The following is a 16,321-nucleotide window of genomic DNA, read 5'->3' as shown; positions in this document are numbered from 1 at the left end:
AAGGGGTAAATGTAGGGGTATGGGTGGGTTGCGCTTCGGCGGGTCGGTGTGGACTTGTTGGGCCGAAGGGCCTGTTTCCACACTGTAATGTAATGTAATCTAATCGAGGGCCGAAGGGCCTGTACCGCGCTGTATTCATCTATGTTCTATGTTCTATGATTCATCTCTGCCTCCTCCCGTGGCCCCCAGCATCACAGATACCAGTCTTCAGCCAATTTGATTCACACCATGTGACATTAAGAAACAGCTGGAGACACTGGATACTGCAAAGGCTATGGGCCTTGACAACATTCTGGCAATAGTACTGAAGACTTGTGCTCCAGAACTTGCTGTGCCCCTAGCCAAGCTGTTCCAGTCCAGTTACAACACTGATACCTACCCGACAATGTGGAACATTACCCAGGTATGTCCTGGATGTAAAAAGCAGGACAAATCCAACCTGCTACTTATCAATTACTGTCAAAAAAGACATAGTTAGCTCAGTGTGATGTCCAGTTTGGGTTGTGCCAGGGCCACTCAGCTCCTGACCTCATTACATGGACAAAAGAGCTGGATTCCAGAGGGAAGGGAGAGAGACAGCCCTTATCATCAAGGCTGCATTTGACTGAGTGTGGCATCAGGGAGCCCGGGCAAAACTGGAATTAATGGGTATCGGGGAAAACACTCCACTGGTTGGAGTCATACCTGGCACATAGGAAGATGGTTGTTTGAGGTGAGTTATCTCAGCTCCAGGACATCTCTGCAAGAGTTCCTCAGGGTAGTGTCTGAGGCCCCAACATCTTCAGCTGTTTCAACAATGACCTTCCCTCCATCATAAGATCGCCGATACTTACGCAATGTTCTGGACCATTCACAATTCCTGAGATACTGAAGCAATCCGTGTTCAAACGCATCAAGATCTGGACAGTCTCCAGGCTTGGGCTGACAAGTAGACAATGACCATCATCAATAAGAGGCAATCTAATCATCACTCCTTACTATTCAATGACGTTACCATCACTGAATCCCCCACTATCAACATCCTTGGGGTGTCTGCTGACCAGAAAGTCAGCTGCACTGACCACATAAACACAGCGGCTCCTAGAGCAGGTCAGAGCTTGCGAATACTGTGGCAGGTAACTCACCTCCTGACTCCCAAAAGCCTGTTCATCAAGGCACAGCTCAGGAGTGTGATGCAATGCTTGCCACTTGTCTGGATGGGGGCAGCCTCAACAACATTCAAGAAGCTTGACACCGTCCAGGACAACGTATCCCACTTGATTGGCTCCACATCCACTTCCTTCACCACCAACACTCAGTCACAACAGGGTATTGACAAAAACACATGGACGCAGACAGTGAGAGACCTCTCCAGAGATCTTGTATTGCTTTGTATTGCATCATTGGTTTGTTTTTACAAGAGGGCTGCAGAAATTCACCAAAGCTCCTTAGCCATTACCTTCGAAGCTCACGACTCCTTCCATTTAGAATATCAGGGACAGCAAATACATGAAACACCACCCTCGGCAAGTTCCCCTCGAAGCCACTCACCATCCTGACTTGGGAAAATATATTGCCATTCATTCACTGTCACTGGGTCTAAATCCTGGAATTCCCTCCCTAATGACAGTGTGGGTCAATCCACAGCACATGGACTGCAGCGGTTCAAAAAGGCAGCTCACCCTCACCTTCCCAAGGCGCAACTAGGGGCGGGTAATAAATGCTGGGCCCAGCCAGCGATGCCCACATCCCATGGGTAAAAAAACAAAAAACTTTCATTAAGTCCAGCATTTTTTCAGCCTTTCTACCTTCAAACCTCAGTATCCAAGTCTGTGTTTCTCTGTATATGTGTGTGTGTGTGATACTCTGTCTCCATCTTTGTGTCTGTGTGTTTCTCTGGAGAGGTCTGTCACTGTCTGTGTCCATGTGTTTTTGTCAATACCCTGTCAGGAACATGATTCGGAGATGCTGGTGTTGGACTGGGGAGTACAAAGTTAAAAATCACACAACACCAGGTTACAGTCCAACAGGTTTAATTGGAAGCACACTAGCTTTCGGAGATGAAGGAGTGTCGCTTCGAAAGCTCGTGTGCTTCCAGTTAAACCTGTTGGACTATAACCTGGTGTTGTGTGATTTTTAACTCTGTCAGGAACAAGTCTAGACTTGCTTGTGAACACCAGCTTCCCTCTTCCTGCCAGATCTCTGTGTTGGATTGTTTTGCAGTGTAGTGTGGGATAGCTGTAATTAAAGCCGTTACCATGGTGAGGAAAGGAAGCTGCTCAGTCATGTGGGGGATACCAAGCAAATGGCCTGAAATTGAGACAAGGATAGTGAAAAATGGAAGTAGGTTGTTTTTATTTTTTTTTGTTCTGTTTGTTTTCCTACTATTACCTTCAGCTCTTGATGTACTTTCACTCATCTGCCACAGACTTCTGCAGAGTTCTGTCTTAAAAGATCTGTTTCTTGTGTTGCCTTGTATTTTATTGTTGAGTTGTTTTGCGCACATTGTGAAGCTATCAGTGCCGTATGAAATAGATTTAAACCCTCCCAGGACACGGACAGCACGGGGTTAGATACAGAGGAAAGTTCCCTGATCTCTGTCCCCCATCAATCACTCTCAGGACATGGACAGCACGGGGTTAGATACAGAGGAAAGCTCCCTGATCTCTGTCCCCCATCAATACTCTCAAGGACAGGGACAGCACGGGGTTAGATACGGAGGAAAGCTCCCTGATCTCTGTCCCCCATCAATCACTCTCAGGACAGGGACAGCACGGGGTTAGATACAGAGGAAAGCTCCCTGATCTCTGTCCCCCATCAATCACTCTCAGGACAGGGACAGCACAGGGTTAGATACAGAGGAAAGCTTTTGTCTGCACTGTCCCAACATGGATTGAAATCTGATGTATCCAGTATGATATTCTCTTCCCCAATCCCCCTATTTGTTTACAGAGGTTCGTGGCTGAAAGGTAGCAGTTTTGTGCCATTTTCCTGTTCTAGGAGCAACACAGGAGACAGAGTGCTTGTGACCTGAATCTATATCAAGTCACTGTCATGTGGGCTGTGGTGTTCTGTGTTTGAAGATGAAGGAAGATGTTGGAATAAATTCAATATGTTCCTACAACAAAACTAGAACCTTGCTTCATCAGCTATATTTTTCAAAGTTGGTGGATCTCTTAACCTTCGCGGGTTTTCCCTCTCCCACTCATGCAATCCTGAGTGAGGATAGATGCTGATGTGGAAGAGGCAGGGTGAGTATACAACATGCAGACAGCAATACAAGGACAGATTTTGTAAATTTGGTGTTTGGGTAACACTGTCAATGCAATAATCCACCACAAGGTGGCAGGATCTACCTGTGATTCCCTCACATGGAGCTGCTGAAGGGTTCCAATGGTAAACATGTCCCATTGAGTGATCACTTGGAAATGCATCCTGTAATCTCCAACTACAAATTCGTACCCGTAAATCTTTTTGGTGAACAAACCTGTCTACTAATCCTTCCTCTAGAAGATGGAGTCACAGAATGGCAACTTTGTAAACTTTTCACTTTTCACTTTACTCTTTACTTGCGTACACGTGACAGTAAAACCCAATTCTAATTCTATTTGCCTTTTGGCCTGAAGTAAACCTATCGTCCAATCGAACTGAATAGAGCACAACCAAAAGCAATCCCTCCGCCCTCAGAGGGCCAGGGCTGAGGGAGCAGCTCCCCCCTTGAGGGACAGTGCTGAGGGGGAGTGTCTCCCCCCTCGAGGGTCACTGAGGGAGAGATTCCACCCTCGAGAGTCAGTGCTGAGGGAGCAGCTCCGCTCTTAGAGGGTCACTCTGAGGGAGTGTCTCCCCCTCGAGGGTCACTCTGAGGGAGTGTCTCCCCCCTCGAGGGTCACTGAGGAAGCGGCTCCCCTGCGAGGGTCGCTCTGAGGGAGAGATTCCACCCTCGAGAGTCAGTGCTGAGGGAGCAGCTCCGCTCTTAGAGGGTCATTCTGAGGGAGTGTCTCTCCTCTCTCTCTCAAGGGTCACTCTGAGGGACTGTCTCCCCCGAGGGTCAGTGCTGAGGGAGTGTCGCTCCCCCCTTGCAGGGTCACTGAAGGAGTGTCTCCCCCCTCGGAGGGTCACTCTGAGGGACTGTCTCCCCCCGAGGGTCAGTGCTGAGGGAGTGTCGCTCCCCCCTCTGAGGGAATGTGTCCCCCTTGAGGGTCAGTGCTGAGGGAGTGTCTCCCCCCTCGGAGGGTCACTCTGAGGGAGTGTCTCCCCCCTCGGAGGGTCACTCTGAAGGAGTGTCTCCCCCCTCGGAGTGTCACTCTAAAGGAGTGTCTCCCCCCTCGGAGGGTCACTCTGAAGGAGTGTCTCCCCCCTCGAGGGTCACTCTGAGGGAGTGTCTCCCCCCTCGGAGTGTCACTCTGAAGGAGTGTCTCCCCCCTCGGAGGGTCACTGAGGGAGTGTCTCCCCCCTCGAGGGTCACTCTGAGGGAATGTCTCCTCCCTCGAGGGTCACTCTGAGGGAGTGGCTCCCCCCACGAGGGTCACTCTGAGGGAGTGGCTCCCACCCCCCGCGAGGGTCACTCTGAGGGAGTGGCTCCCACCCCCCCACGAGGGTCAGTGCTGAGGGAGTTTCTCCCCCCTCGAGGGTCACTCTGTTATATTGTAGAAGAGTGTTAGTGGATCCACCTGAGTTCGGTTGGTTGGACGGTTGGTTTGTGATGCAGTGTGATACCAACTGTGTGGGGGTCAATTCCCACACCACCTGAGGTTACCATGAAGGGCTCTCCTTCTCACCCTCTCCCCTTGCCTGAGATATGGTGGCCCTCAGGTTAAACCACCACCAGTTCTCTCTCTCTCTCTAACAATAGAGCAGCTCCTATGATATGGTCAGACATTGACACTCATTTGTCAATAGTGATTCCAGAAACATTTGATTATTGAGCTATTGTCTTATACTCCTGAGATTGTGAAAGATGCTATAAGAATGTCATTCTGGGTGGAAGCTGGAATGCTGATGAGGGTCCAATCCTGATGAAGGGCTTATGTCCGAAACGTTGATTCTCCTGCTCCTCGGATGCTGCCTGACTGTCCACTCTGATCTCCAGCATCTGCAGTCCTCCCTTTCTCCTTGCTGGTTAGGGTAGATAAGTCCAGAAGTTTTAAACACCAGCATAAACAAGTATTTCAGCAACAGTTGAGCTGTGTGGAGACAACAGATATTACAGTGTTCTTTGTAACAGAGAAGGTCTGAGGACACACATTCATCTGAAGGTCAGTCAGGTCAGTGGTCTGATTCTGCTGGAGACAAGGTCCAGGCACAGTGATTTACAGCTCAGGAAGGGCATTTCCGTTCATAGCCCAGAATTAATGAAGCATTCAACCTACACATTAGACTTCTGTCCCATTTGCCAGGTGTTAAACCATGCTGTTTATAAATTGAAGCAGTGAGGGTGGTGATACGGGTTTGGAGTGGGCACGTTTACATTGTTTTGTTCAAACAAATTGCTCCAGCATTTAGAATGTGGCACCAGGTTATGTTTTGTTTCCCTGTGCCCAGCAAAATCTCACAGGATCTCTCCAGTTCAGTTCCACTCATATGTTTCAGGTCAATGACAATTCGAGGTTGGTTACCAGGAAAGGCCAAGGCTGGATATGAAGGATAGGAATTCCTGGGGTCTGTTCCCTGTGAAGTGTCAGTGGACACAGCAACTAGTGGATGGCGCTGGGGAGGTTGGACTGAGGGAAGCTTTAAATTACAATTAAAAGTAATTATTAATTTGAGTCTAAAATGAATTTCTTTTTCCCCTTCAGTAAATGCCAGACGTGGCCTACTGTGTGAGGCTGAGGTTGACATGTCTCGAGTTTCCTCGTCATCCACAGTGAAGCAAATTGGTAACTATCCGGGCAGCTCCCTCTCCAGCTCTCACTATGGTCCCACGTACCATAGCTACACTCCCAGCCTGGGCTGCAGTTACACAGACAAGAGCAAGCTGCTTTATAAACCAGGCTACACCAACTATATTCCCCACACCAACTCTAACCGAGCAGCAAGCAAATGTACTGTGGAGGCTGACCGAGGCCGGCAGATCCCTCGCCCTGACATGCTCACCAGGCGCAGTGAGAGTTTGAGCCGTGTTCCCCTGAAGGCCTTTCCGAGTGGACTCACTGGCGGATACTGTGGTAACTATGGTTACAGCACAGTGAGCAGTACCTCAGTGTACCCTCCTCCTCGGCTGTCTCTAACTCGCAGGAAGTCCATCAGTCAGACAGACCTGAACCGCGATCTGCTGAACCTCCACATGGCAGACACATACCAGTTAAACTCCATAAAGAGCCCTACACTCACCCGACACGCCATGGATTCACAGGCTGGGAGCTACAGAGGCTGCACTCGGAGTGACATCACCGAGGGTTGCTGTACCAAGGGCTCAGGAACTTACAGCTTACCACGGAGCGTGACACAGGAAACCATTACTGCTTCATTTAAAAATACTGATCGCTTCAGCCCAGCATGGGAGAGGAGTGCAAGTACTGGGAGGTGTACTTCACCTGTTCGAGACACAATGGTAAGTGTGGGATCAGTGAAAGGGTCGTGAGGTTAAACCGTTGACCAGAGGTGATCATGGGACCTTGCATAAGGCATCAATAATACGAGTAAAAGGGGATCATTTGGCTCCTCAAGCCTATTTTTTCATTCTTCATTAAGATCTGAGCTGATCATCTACCTCCGTTTCACCTTCCAGTACTCGTCCCAAATTCCATTTGATTCCCAAAGTCTCCAAAACTATACTGATCACTGCCATGAATATACTGCATGACTGAACTATAACAACAACTAAATCTACAACTCTTTGGGGAAGGAATTCCAAAAATACACAACATCGTTCATGAAGAAATTTTCTCCTCAGCCCAGTCATAAATGATTAGGACCTTCTTTTGGACTGACCACCTGGGAAACTGATCTTTCAGTATTTACCATCAAACACTGTCCAAAAGATTGTTAGTTTTCAATGAGATTATTTCTTCCACTCCTAAGGGTAGTGGTATCTCCTACTCAGTCTCTCATCAATAGGACAGACAACACTTTCATCTTGGGCATCAATGTTGTGAACCTTAACTGAATCACCTCCAAACCAGTAGGATCTTTCTTTAGATAAAGAGACCAAAACATTCAGAGCGCTGGGAGTGTATTCTTATCAAAGAAGGCTGTTTAGCCCAGGGTACCTCTATTGATCCTTTGAAAACTATCCAAATCATTTCACTGACCAGACCTTTCTCCATGTTTCTGCAAATTTTCCCCAATTGTTATCCAACCTCCTGTAGAAAGTTATGATTGAATTAACTTCCACCATTCTTACAGGCAGCAAGTTCAAGATCATTATAACTCACTGTGTAAGTAACAAGGAGCTGTGAAATATATCAGCATCTTACAGGAAGAGGTGGGGATAGGAGATGATGCCATTTTACAAGTTTACAAAATAAGATTCTGTTCTTTGTTCTGTGTAATAAGCTGGGAAGCGATGACCTGGTGATATGTGAGGCGTGTGTAATGCACATGTAGGTATGTGCTGTGTTGTGGGTGAAAGGTTCACTGTGAAACTGGGGTCCCGTCCTGACACAATAGCAATGTTTTGGGAAACTGTTTTGGAAAATCTCTCACCAGAAGCAACTCCTGGTGAGAGATTTTCTCTTGTAGCTGATGAGCCTCAAACGTAAGTAAATCCATTGAAATGTTGCTTGTGTGTGCAGGGATGTAACCATCGCAGCGTTACTCGGATCGCTGTAATCCAGGGAAACAATTGATACCAGAAAGAAAGAACCTTGGAGATAGGCAGAAAATGTTGGCCCATGTGGTACTCCCTCAGCACTGACCGTCCAACAGTGCGGTGCTCCCTTAACACTGACCCTCCGACATTATGGTGCTCCCTCAGTGCTGACCCTCTGACATTATGGCGCTCCCTCAGTGCTGACCTTCTGATATTATGGCACTCCCTCACTGCTGACCCTCCGACAGTGTGGCACTCTCAGAGTATTGAGCCAGAATGTCATATTGAATTATGTGTCAAGTCTCTGGATTGAGAATCTTCTGAGATGATAATGCTACTCACTGAACAACAGATGGCTCCCCAGCTACCATACAGGAGTAACAGCGCCTGGGTGTGTTAGCACTGGACTAACAGCAATCCATCTAACCTGGTTCGGTCTGTCCCGTTCTGCATTCCAGGCACTCAGTCATCTGCTAGCAACAACCAAAAATGAATTAAACATCCAACCATAGCTCTCAACAATCTCGAGTGAATCTAAAACAGCCACAATATCTCATTAGTGTAGTGGATAAGGATATGAGTTTGACTTGCAGGACATGACAAGGTCACAGCACGACCCTGCTATTAACTTGAGTACAAGGGTAAACAGTACAGTGATGTTTGTGTCCTGTGAGGTTGTGTCTTGTTGCTGTGTTGGTCACCTAGGAACAGGAGGCCACTCAGCCTCACCAATCTGTTCATATCTGAGCATCCTTTATGACTGTATTTCTATTAATGCTAATCCACCTCGATGTCACAGTCACTTAATAATCCCCCCATACGCTATCTTACTGACTGTAACTCTGTTGATGTTAATCTAGCTCCCTCCCTCTTGACATGTTCCTCTTCCAGTTAGTGTCATTGGACAGTTATTCTTAGCTTGTGTCCAGGATCTTTCTGGACATTGTTTTCTTTCTAATCTCCTCTCCCAATCTCTGTTACGTTGAAGAAAATTAAAAGCATCAATTTTCCTCTGTTAATGGTTATACTTGTTTTATTTTGTCTGTGGTGGCTGTATGAAGTAATCTGGTGTAGTGGAGGGTTGTCTGACTGACTTTCTGCTTGCTCCTGGCTGTGTGGGGCCTGATCTTGATCCTTCCCAGCAGCTATCAGTCTGGGCTGCTTTCAGCTGAAAAGTGTTCAGTGACCTTAGTCACTTCTCTTTGTTCACCATTCGGCTCTAACCTCAATTTACCAGAAAACCTCAAAACACACAGAACAAACCACGGGAAATTCAATAAACTGCATCATTCCCACACAAATCCAAAAACGTTTTCATTCAGGTAGACACTGGATTGAACCTGTCTTCCTCTCTCTCTCTCTCTGTCTCTCTCTCTCTCACTCACTCACTCACTCACTCACTCACTCACTCACTCACTCACTCACTCTCACACACACACACACGTCATAGTCGTAGATGAGGCATTTTAATTTGTTCAACTAAATTAATCTTGTATTTATAGCTAATCACAATAATAATGATTAGCAAATTATTGGACTCTTAGAAATACCTATCTAGTTCACAAGTGTCCTTTAGGGAAGTAAACCTGTCTTCCTTACCTGATGTGATCTACAAATGACTCCAGACCAACAGCAATTGCTCTTACTAACCTCTGAAGTGATAGCCTTTTGAAAGTGTGTGACTCGAACCTGAGGCCTCTGACCCTGTAGCTGCAGCCTAACCAGAGAGGGTTGTAAAGATTCAGCATAACTTCCCTGCATTTGGCAAAATCAGGAAAATGGATTTGTGATACAGGTTAGTGAGTTGAGGGGCCTCCTCAAGTTCTGTGAATTTTCAAAATGTGGTCAAAACTGGAGATGGGATGTGAAACCTGCCCCAGATCTCACCGTCCAGTGCATCTCTCTATAAGGGGATGGTATCTGGGATATCACCCCCTCAAACTGGTCCCATTCATAATCCTGGTTCCTGTCACATGACAGGCAAGGGGACAGATACCCCAAGATTAGCTCAGAGATAACCATACGTACGATAAGGGAGAAGGAAATTAGAATGAGAATCCCAACAGTGTGGAAACATGCCCTTTGGCCCAACAAGTCCATACGGACCCTCTGAAGAGTAACCCACCCAGACCCATTCTCCTACTGTATACTTACTTCTGACTAATGCACCTAACCTACCCATTTCTGCATGCTATGGCAATTTAGTATGACCAATTCACCTAAATATTTGGTTAATTTGCACAAAATTAACCCAATTACAACTGACCACCTGTGATTCACACTCCTGGGCTGCCAGGAATGTGTGAGTGCCCTATAGTGATTGGAATGTGATCAGTCAGGTGGACCTCATAGAATATGAGTTCCCTGATTGGGGCTGTTAATCTGGTTTGATCAGGGAGCCTGGGCTGACAGATAAGAACAGGAGTGTCAGAGAATCTGTTCACAATGAGAGCTGGCTCTGAGGGAGCTGGATCAGTGTCAGAGACTTTCCCCATGTAAATAAAGGGGCCTTGGTGATGGATACCAGCCTCCGTGGAGTTATTTCAGGTCCTTTCTGAAATTCCAGTAAGGGTTTACCAGAATGGTTCCAGGGTAAGGGGTTTTAGTGACACGGTTAGTTTGGAGAACCTGGGGTTGTTTTCCTGGTGAATAGAAGATTAACTTTGGAGCAAGTGAGGACTGTGGACACTGAAGATCAGAGTCAAAAAGTGTGGTTCTGGAAAAGCCCAGCCGGGCAGGCAGCATCTGAGGAGCAGGAGAGTCGATGTTTTGGGTATAAGCCCTTTCCCACATTCCTGATGCACGAAACGTCAATGCTGTCTGGCCGGCTGGACTTTTCCAGCAGCACACTTTTTGGCATAGAAGATTAAAGGAGGGTTTGAGACAGGTGTCCAAGTTTATCACAGGTCTAGATAAGGCAGACAAAACAAAACTGTTCCTATCAGCTGATGGTAAAAGGACCAGGGGTTATACTTAGGGCGATGCAACAAGTGGTAATGACTCACTGCTGCAGAGAGTGGTTGAAGCAGAAATAATCAATGACTTTGAAAGGAATTTGTTGGGCTTTCAGGGAAGTATACTTGTAGGGCTGTGACATGAGAAACATCAAGGGAAACAGAATGGTCAGTTGGACTGGTCAGCGGAAAGCTGCTAGGAAGTCGATGAGCTTCCTTCTGTGAAGGATTAGCCTCTTTCTGAGCTGTAATATCTGACCCTAAGACACTGTAGAAACAGCAAAGGATATATCAGTGCTGTTCACCTAACAAAGAGCCTAGCAGGGAGAATGATGGCCCTTAATAAGGAATCATTTTAACCATTGAAAATGTTACAGTAAACTTGTTTGTTTACACACACTGAACATTAGGGGAAGAAGTGTTGAAGTACACCATTGAGTCTCTGGTATGTGGCATCAGGAACACAGTCATTTCTATTTAAATATCTTTGCAAAACAAAAGTATTTCCAAGTAGGTTTTCTGTGAAAGATTTTAGTCACGTTTGACTGATGAAGGGATGGTATATGACATGGTGGGAGCTGAGTGAGTCACAAACCTGTGGAAAATTTCCTCTCGGCTGTTGAGAAATATGCATTTCTTTCTCCAAGCTGGTGATCTGACAAGTGAAATTTTACAAACTGTTTCCTTCTCACTTAGAGCTGAGAGATTGAGAATGGTGTATTGAGAGAGGAAGGAAAGACATGCGTAAAGATTCTCCCCCTACGACATTGCTAACCAACAGGGATACCCCTGTCTCATACACATATACAGACACAGTCCACTCAAACACATCAACCCCACCCCCCAACCTCCCCCAACCCTGCTGACTCACTCCCTCCCTCCCTCCCTCCCTCCCTCACTCCCTCCCTCCCTCCCTCCCTCCCTCACTCACGGAAACATACAAATGCTGGGAATCTGAAATGAAAGACAAAAACGCACCAGGTCTGGCAGCATCTGTGGAGAGAGAACAAAAGTTAACATTTTGTGTTAAATATTCAGTTCTGAAAAGTCATATTGGACTCAATGTTAACTCTATTTCTGTCTTTACGAATGCTGCTTGACCTGCTGAGTTTCTCCAATACATTGTGCTATTATTTCAGATTTTCTATTTTGTTTTGGTTTCCGAACAGTCTTATTGACAGTTAAGACACATCCCTTTTTTAAAAAAAATCTGTTCCATTCCCTCTCTTAATATCTGGCAAAATTTGTTTTGGGTGATTGGGATTATTCGGATCATGAGAATATTACAGGACATTGGTTAGGCTACTATTAAAATACTGCGTGCAATCCTGGTCTCCTTCCTATCAGAAGGAATGTTGTGAAACTTGAAAGGGTTCAGAAAAGATTTACAAGGATGTTGCCAGGGTTGGAGGGTTTGACCTATGGGGAGAGGCTGAATAGGCTGGGGCTGTTTTCCCTGGAGCTTCAGAGGCTGACGGGTGACCTCATAGAGGTTTATAGAATCATGAGGGGCATGGACAGGGTAAAAAGCCAAGATCTTTTCCCTGGGGTGGGGGGGTCCAGAACTAGACAGCATAGGTTTAAGGTGAGAGGAAGTGGTAGAGGCTGGTATAATTGCATTATTTAAAAGGCATCTGGATGGGTATATGAATAGGAACGGTTTGGAGGTATATGGGTCAAGTGCTGGCAAAGGGGAATAGATTAGTTTAGGATATCTGGTCGGCATGGCCGAGTTAGACCGAAGGGTTTGTTTTCTTGCTGTATATTTCTGTGACTGTATGATTACTGATACCTGTGATGAGAATATCAGCTGCGTTAGACATTCCGAGGTGTGTGTGTGTGTGTGTGTGTACACTGACAGAGTGGTATCAGTAGTAGTATAAGTGTTTATTGCACTGCTATTGCGAAGGGATGAGATGAGACTTTCTTTAATGTGTTTCTATTTCTGTCAGCTGTGCAGAGTTCATAGTTCCTTGTTATTTATTAACCCTTGCTTCACTGCCTATAGAGTGTCAGTAACTTAATTCCATGTGAATGGGGTCAAAACCCAAGTGGGCGGGGGAGGTGAAGTGCACTTCCTGTTCAAAAATAAAATTACATGGATAGCAAGAAGGGATTATAGAGTCTGAGGGTGTGGGGAACCACAAAGAGAAAAAGACCCGATTGGGAATTATGTACAGGAGGAGAAAGTGAGGTCTGCAGATGCTGGAGATCAGAGCTGAAAATGTGTTGCTGGAAAAGCGCAGCAGGTCAGGCAGCATCCAGGGGACAGGAGAATCGACGTTTCGGGCATAAGCCCTTCTTCAGGAAAAATTATGTACAGGCCTAGGGGGCAGTGACCATAACATGATACATTCACCTGGCAGTTTGAGAGAGAAGCTTCAATCAGGTCTAATGGTATTACAATTGAGTAAAGGTAACTACAAAGACATGAGGGAGGAGCTGGCCAGAGTTGACTGGAAGGGGAGCCCAGCAGGGAAGGTGGTGGAGCAACAATGGCAGGAGTTTCTGGAGGTAATTCAAGAGGAACAGCAGACATTCATCCCAAGGAAGAAGTAACATGCTGAGGGAAGGATGAGGGAACCATGGCTGACACGGAAAATTGGAGAAGGCATAAAATCAGGAAGACAATGTGGTGAAGATTTGTTGGAAGCTAGAGGATTGGGAAGCCTTTAAAAACCAGCAGAAGATAACTTAAAGAGCATTGGGGTGAGGGTGGGAAGAAGATGACATTTAAGAATAAGTTAGCTAATAATAGAAGATTGCAAAAGTTATTTTAGATATCTGAAAGGTAAGAGAGAGGCAAAACTGACCAGTGAACCAAAGGAATGGAACAGGAGCTGAATACGTCAGGTTTCATCAACAACATAAAAGGACTTTGAGAGTAAGGGGGCAGAGATGGGTGTGGTGGCAATCACTAAGGAGGAGGTGATGGAGAAGCTACAAAGTCTGAAGGTTAATAAATCACATGGACCAGATGGACTACACCCCAGAGTTCTGAAAGAGATAGCTGAGGAGATTGTGGAGGCATTAGTGGTGATCTTCCAGGAATCACTGGAGGCAAGGAGGGTTCCAGAGGACTGGAAAATGGCTAATGTAACACTCATGTTTGAGAAAAGAAGTGATTGTAGGCCAGTTAGTCTGACCTTAGTCATTGTAAGATTTTAGAGTCCATTATTAAGGATGAGATCGGGAAGAACTTGCAAGTGCAAGGTAAAACAGGTCTTCATCAAGGAGAGATCATGGCTGATAAATCTGTTAGAATTCTTTGTGGAGATAACAAGCATATTAGACAAAGAAGAGCTAGTGGACATGATCTATTTGGATTTTCAGAAGGCCTTTGACATGGTGCTGCACAGGAGGCTGCTAAAGAAAGTAAGAGCCCAGGATGTTAAGAGCAAGTATTGGTTTGGATAGAGGATTAGCTGACTGGCAAAAGGCAGAGAAGGTGGATAAAGGGGATGGCAGCTAGTGACTGGTGGAGTACCACAGGGGTCAGTAACTATTCTCATTATAAGTTAACGATCTGGATGAAGGAACTGAGGATGTTGTTGCTAATTATGGTGATGACACAAGGTAGGTAGTGTTAAGGGGAAGTCTGCAGAAGGACAATGACATGCTAGGAGAGTGGACAAAGAAGTGGCAGATGAAATGTAATGGAGCAAAGTGTGAGGTTATGCATTTTGGTTCGAAGAATAGAGGCATTGTCTATTTTCAAAATCTGAAATGCAAAGTGACTTGGGAGTTCTGGTTCAGGGTTCTCTTTAGGTTAACCTGTGGTTTGGTTGGTGGTTAGGAAGGTAATTGCAATGATAGCATTTATTTCAAAAGGGTGAGATTTTAAGAGGCTGTATAAGACAGTTATCAGACCACATTTGGAATATTGTGAGCAGTTTTGGGGTCCGTATCTAAGAAAGGATGTGCTAGTTTCAGAGCTGGACCGGAGCACGGTTACAAGAATGATCCTTGTGATTTGAGGAGAGATTGAGGATGATTCTGATTGAAGTTTACAGAATACTGAGTGGTCTGGATAAAGTGAATGAGGAGATGATGTTTCTACTAGGACCCAAGGGCACAGCCTCACAGTAAAGGGATGATCCTTTAGAACTGAGAGAAGAAGGAATTTCTTCAGCCAGAGAAAATCTGTGGAACTCATTGCTGCAGTGGGCTGTGGAGGCCAAGTCATTGAGTGTATTTAAGCGAGAGATAGATAGGTTCTTGATTAGTAAGAGGATCAAGGGTTACAGGGAGAAGGCAAGAGGATGGAATTAGGAAACGCATCAGATTGATTGAAGACAGAGCCGATTCGATTGGCTGAATGGCCTCATTTTGCTTCTATGTCTATGTTCTAAGACCAACTCCTAACCCATTCTGGCTTAATGCCATGTCTCATTGTGATGAGAAGTAAGTGAGGCTCTGAAAGGTAATGTGCAACATTTCACATTGGGAAAAATATTGAGATCAAGGTTGATGAATTGACATTAATATGTTCATAAACATCAGTGGGGCACAATGTGGGTAAGAGGATGGTACAAACAAGATGCATTCAAGGACGATCCTCCAGTGTAGTAGTGAGTGAATGCTGCAGTGGCAGTGGGCCCGTACTAAGCTGCACTGTCAGAGGTTGAGTGGGACGTGATGAAAGTCAACAGAATTTTTGAATGAACTGTGATTTATGTAAAATATTGGTTGAAATCACATGGGAGGTGGCTGTAGAATGACGGGCAATGTTACCAACATCTAAGTGAGCAGCTTCCAGAGAGTTTTGCGATAGAAAACAGTTCAGTGTTAAACAGAATATTCAGAATGATCCTGGGAGAGCGGGCCGGCCTCATAGACAATGACTTCATTCTTACAATGTTTGATAGCAGTTCATTCAAGACTGGATATTAGGCAAAGAGGGTGGAACCATAGACAGTGGAAGGGTTGAGATGTGGTGAAGTGATTTGGTTGACTGTGACTGGAATACATGTCTTTGGGAAGCATGTAGATGAGAGTATCCTGGGAGATCATGAAGGGTAACATGGATGGGGGTGATTTTGAAGTTGCTTAGTGATTAGTTATGATTCTGTTGGTGAGAATAGAAAAAGAATAGGGTATTCTGCCTCTTCGTAGGATATATGGTACAGTCCATCTTCCGCAGCTACACTGGCACCACCCCCCACCTTTTCCTCCGCTACATCGATGACTGTATCGGCGCTGCCTCGTGCTCCCACGAGGAGGTTGAACAGTTCATTCACTTTACCGACACCTTCCACCCCGACCTCAAATTCACCTGGACTGTCTCAGACCTTTCCATTTCTATCTCGGGTGACCGAATCGACACGGACATTTACTATAAACCGACCGACTCCCACAGCTACCTAGATTACACCTCCTCCCACCCTGTCCCCTGTAAAAACGCCATCCCATATTCCTAATTCCTTCGTCTCCACCGCATCTGCTCCCAGGAGGACCAGTTCCAATACCATACAACCCAGATGGCCTCCTTCTTCAAGGACCGCAATTTCCCGCCAGATGTAGTCGACGATGCCCTCCACCGCATCTCTTCCACTTCCCGCTCCTCCGCCCTTGAGCCCCGCCCCTCCAACCGCCACCAGGACAGAACCCCACTGGTCCTCACCTACCACCCCACCAA

At 46.1% G+C, this 16,321-nt stretch overlaps 1 protein-coding gene across 4 annotated transcripts in view; it reads left to right on the top strand.

Annotated features, from left to right (window-relative positions):
• usp2a (ubiquitin specific peptidase 2a) overlaps positions 1-16,321 on the top strand; it is a 123,088-nt gene that overhangs the window by 56,655 nt on the left and 50,112 nt on the right. For 3 of the 4 annotated variants that reach the window (XM_043677740.1, XM_043677742.1, XM_043677741.1), the window contains one exon: positions 5,775-6,529. In XM_043677740.1, the coding sequence (XP_043533675.1) occupies positions 5,816-6,529 (714 nt within the window). In that variant the 5' untranslated portion in view covers positions 5,775-5,815. Of the gene's footprint in view, positions 1-2,222; positions 2,323-5,774; positions 6,530-16,321 lie in introns of those variants that run through there. The other variant, XM_043677739.1, reaches the window with a different exon arrangement.

The sequence above is a fragment of the Chiloscyllium plagiosum genome, chromosome 36 (genome assembly GCF_004010195.1).
Source record: "Chiloscyllium plagiosum isolate BGI_BamShark_2017 chromosome 36, ASM401019v2, whole genome shotgun sequence".
Taxonomy (NCBI): Eukaryota; Metazoa; Chordata; class Chondrichthyes; order Orectolobiformes; family Hemiscylliidae; genus Chiloscyllium; species Chiloscyllium plagiosum.
Note: the sequence above shows the minus strand (reverse complement) of the source record. Positions and strands in the feature narration are given on the sequence as shown.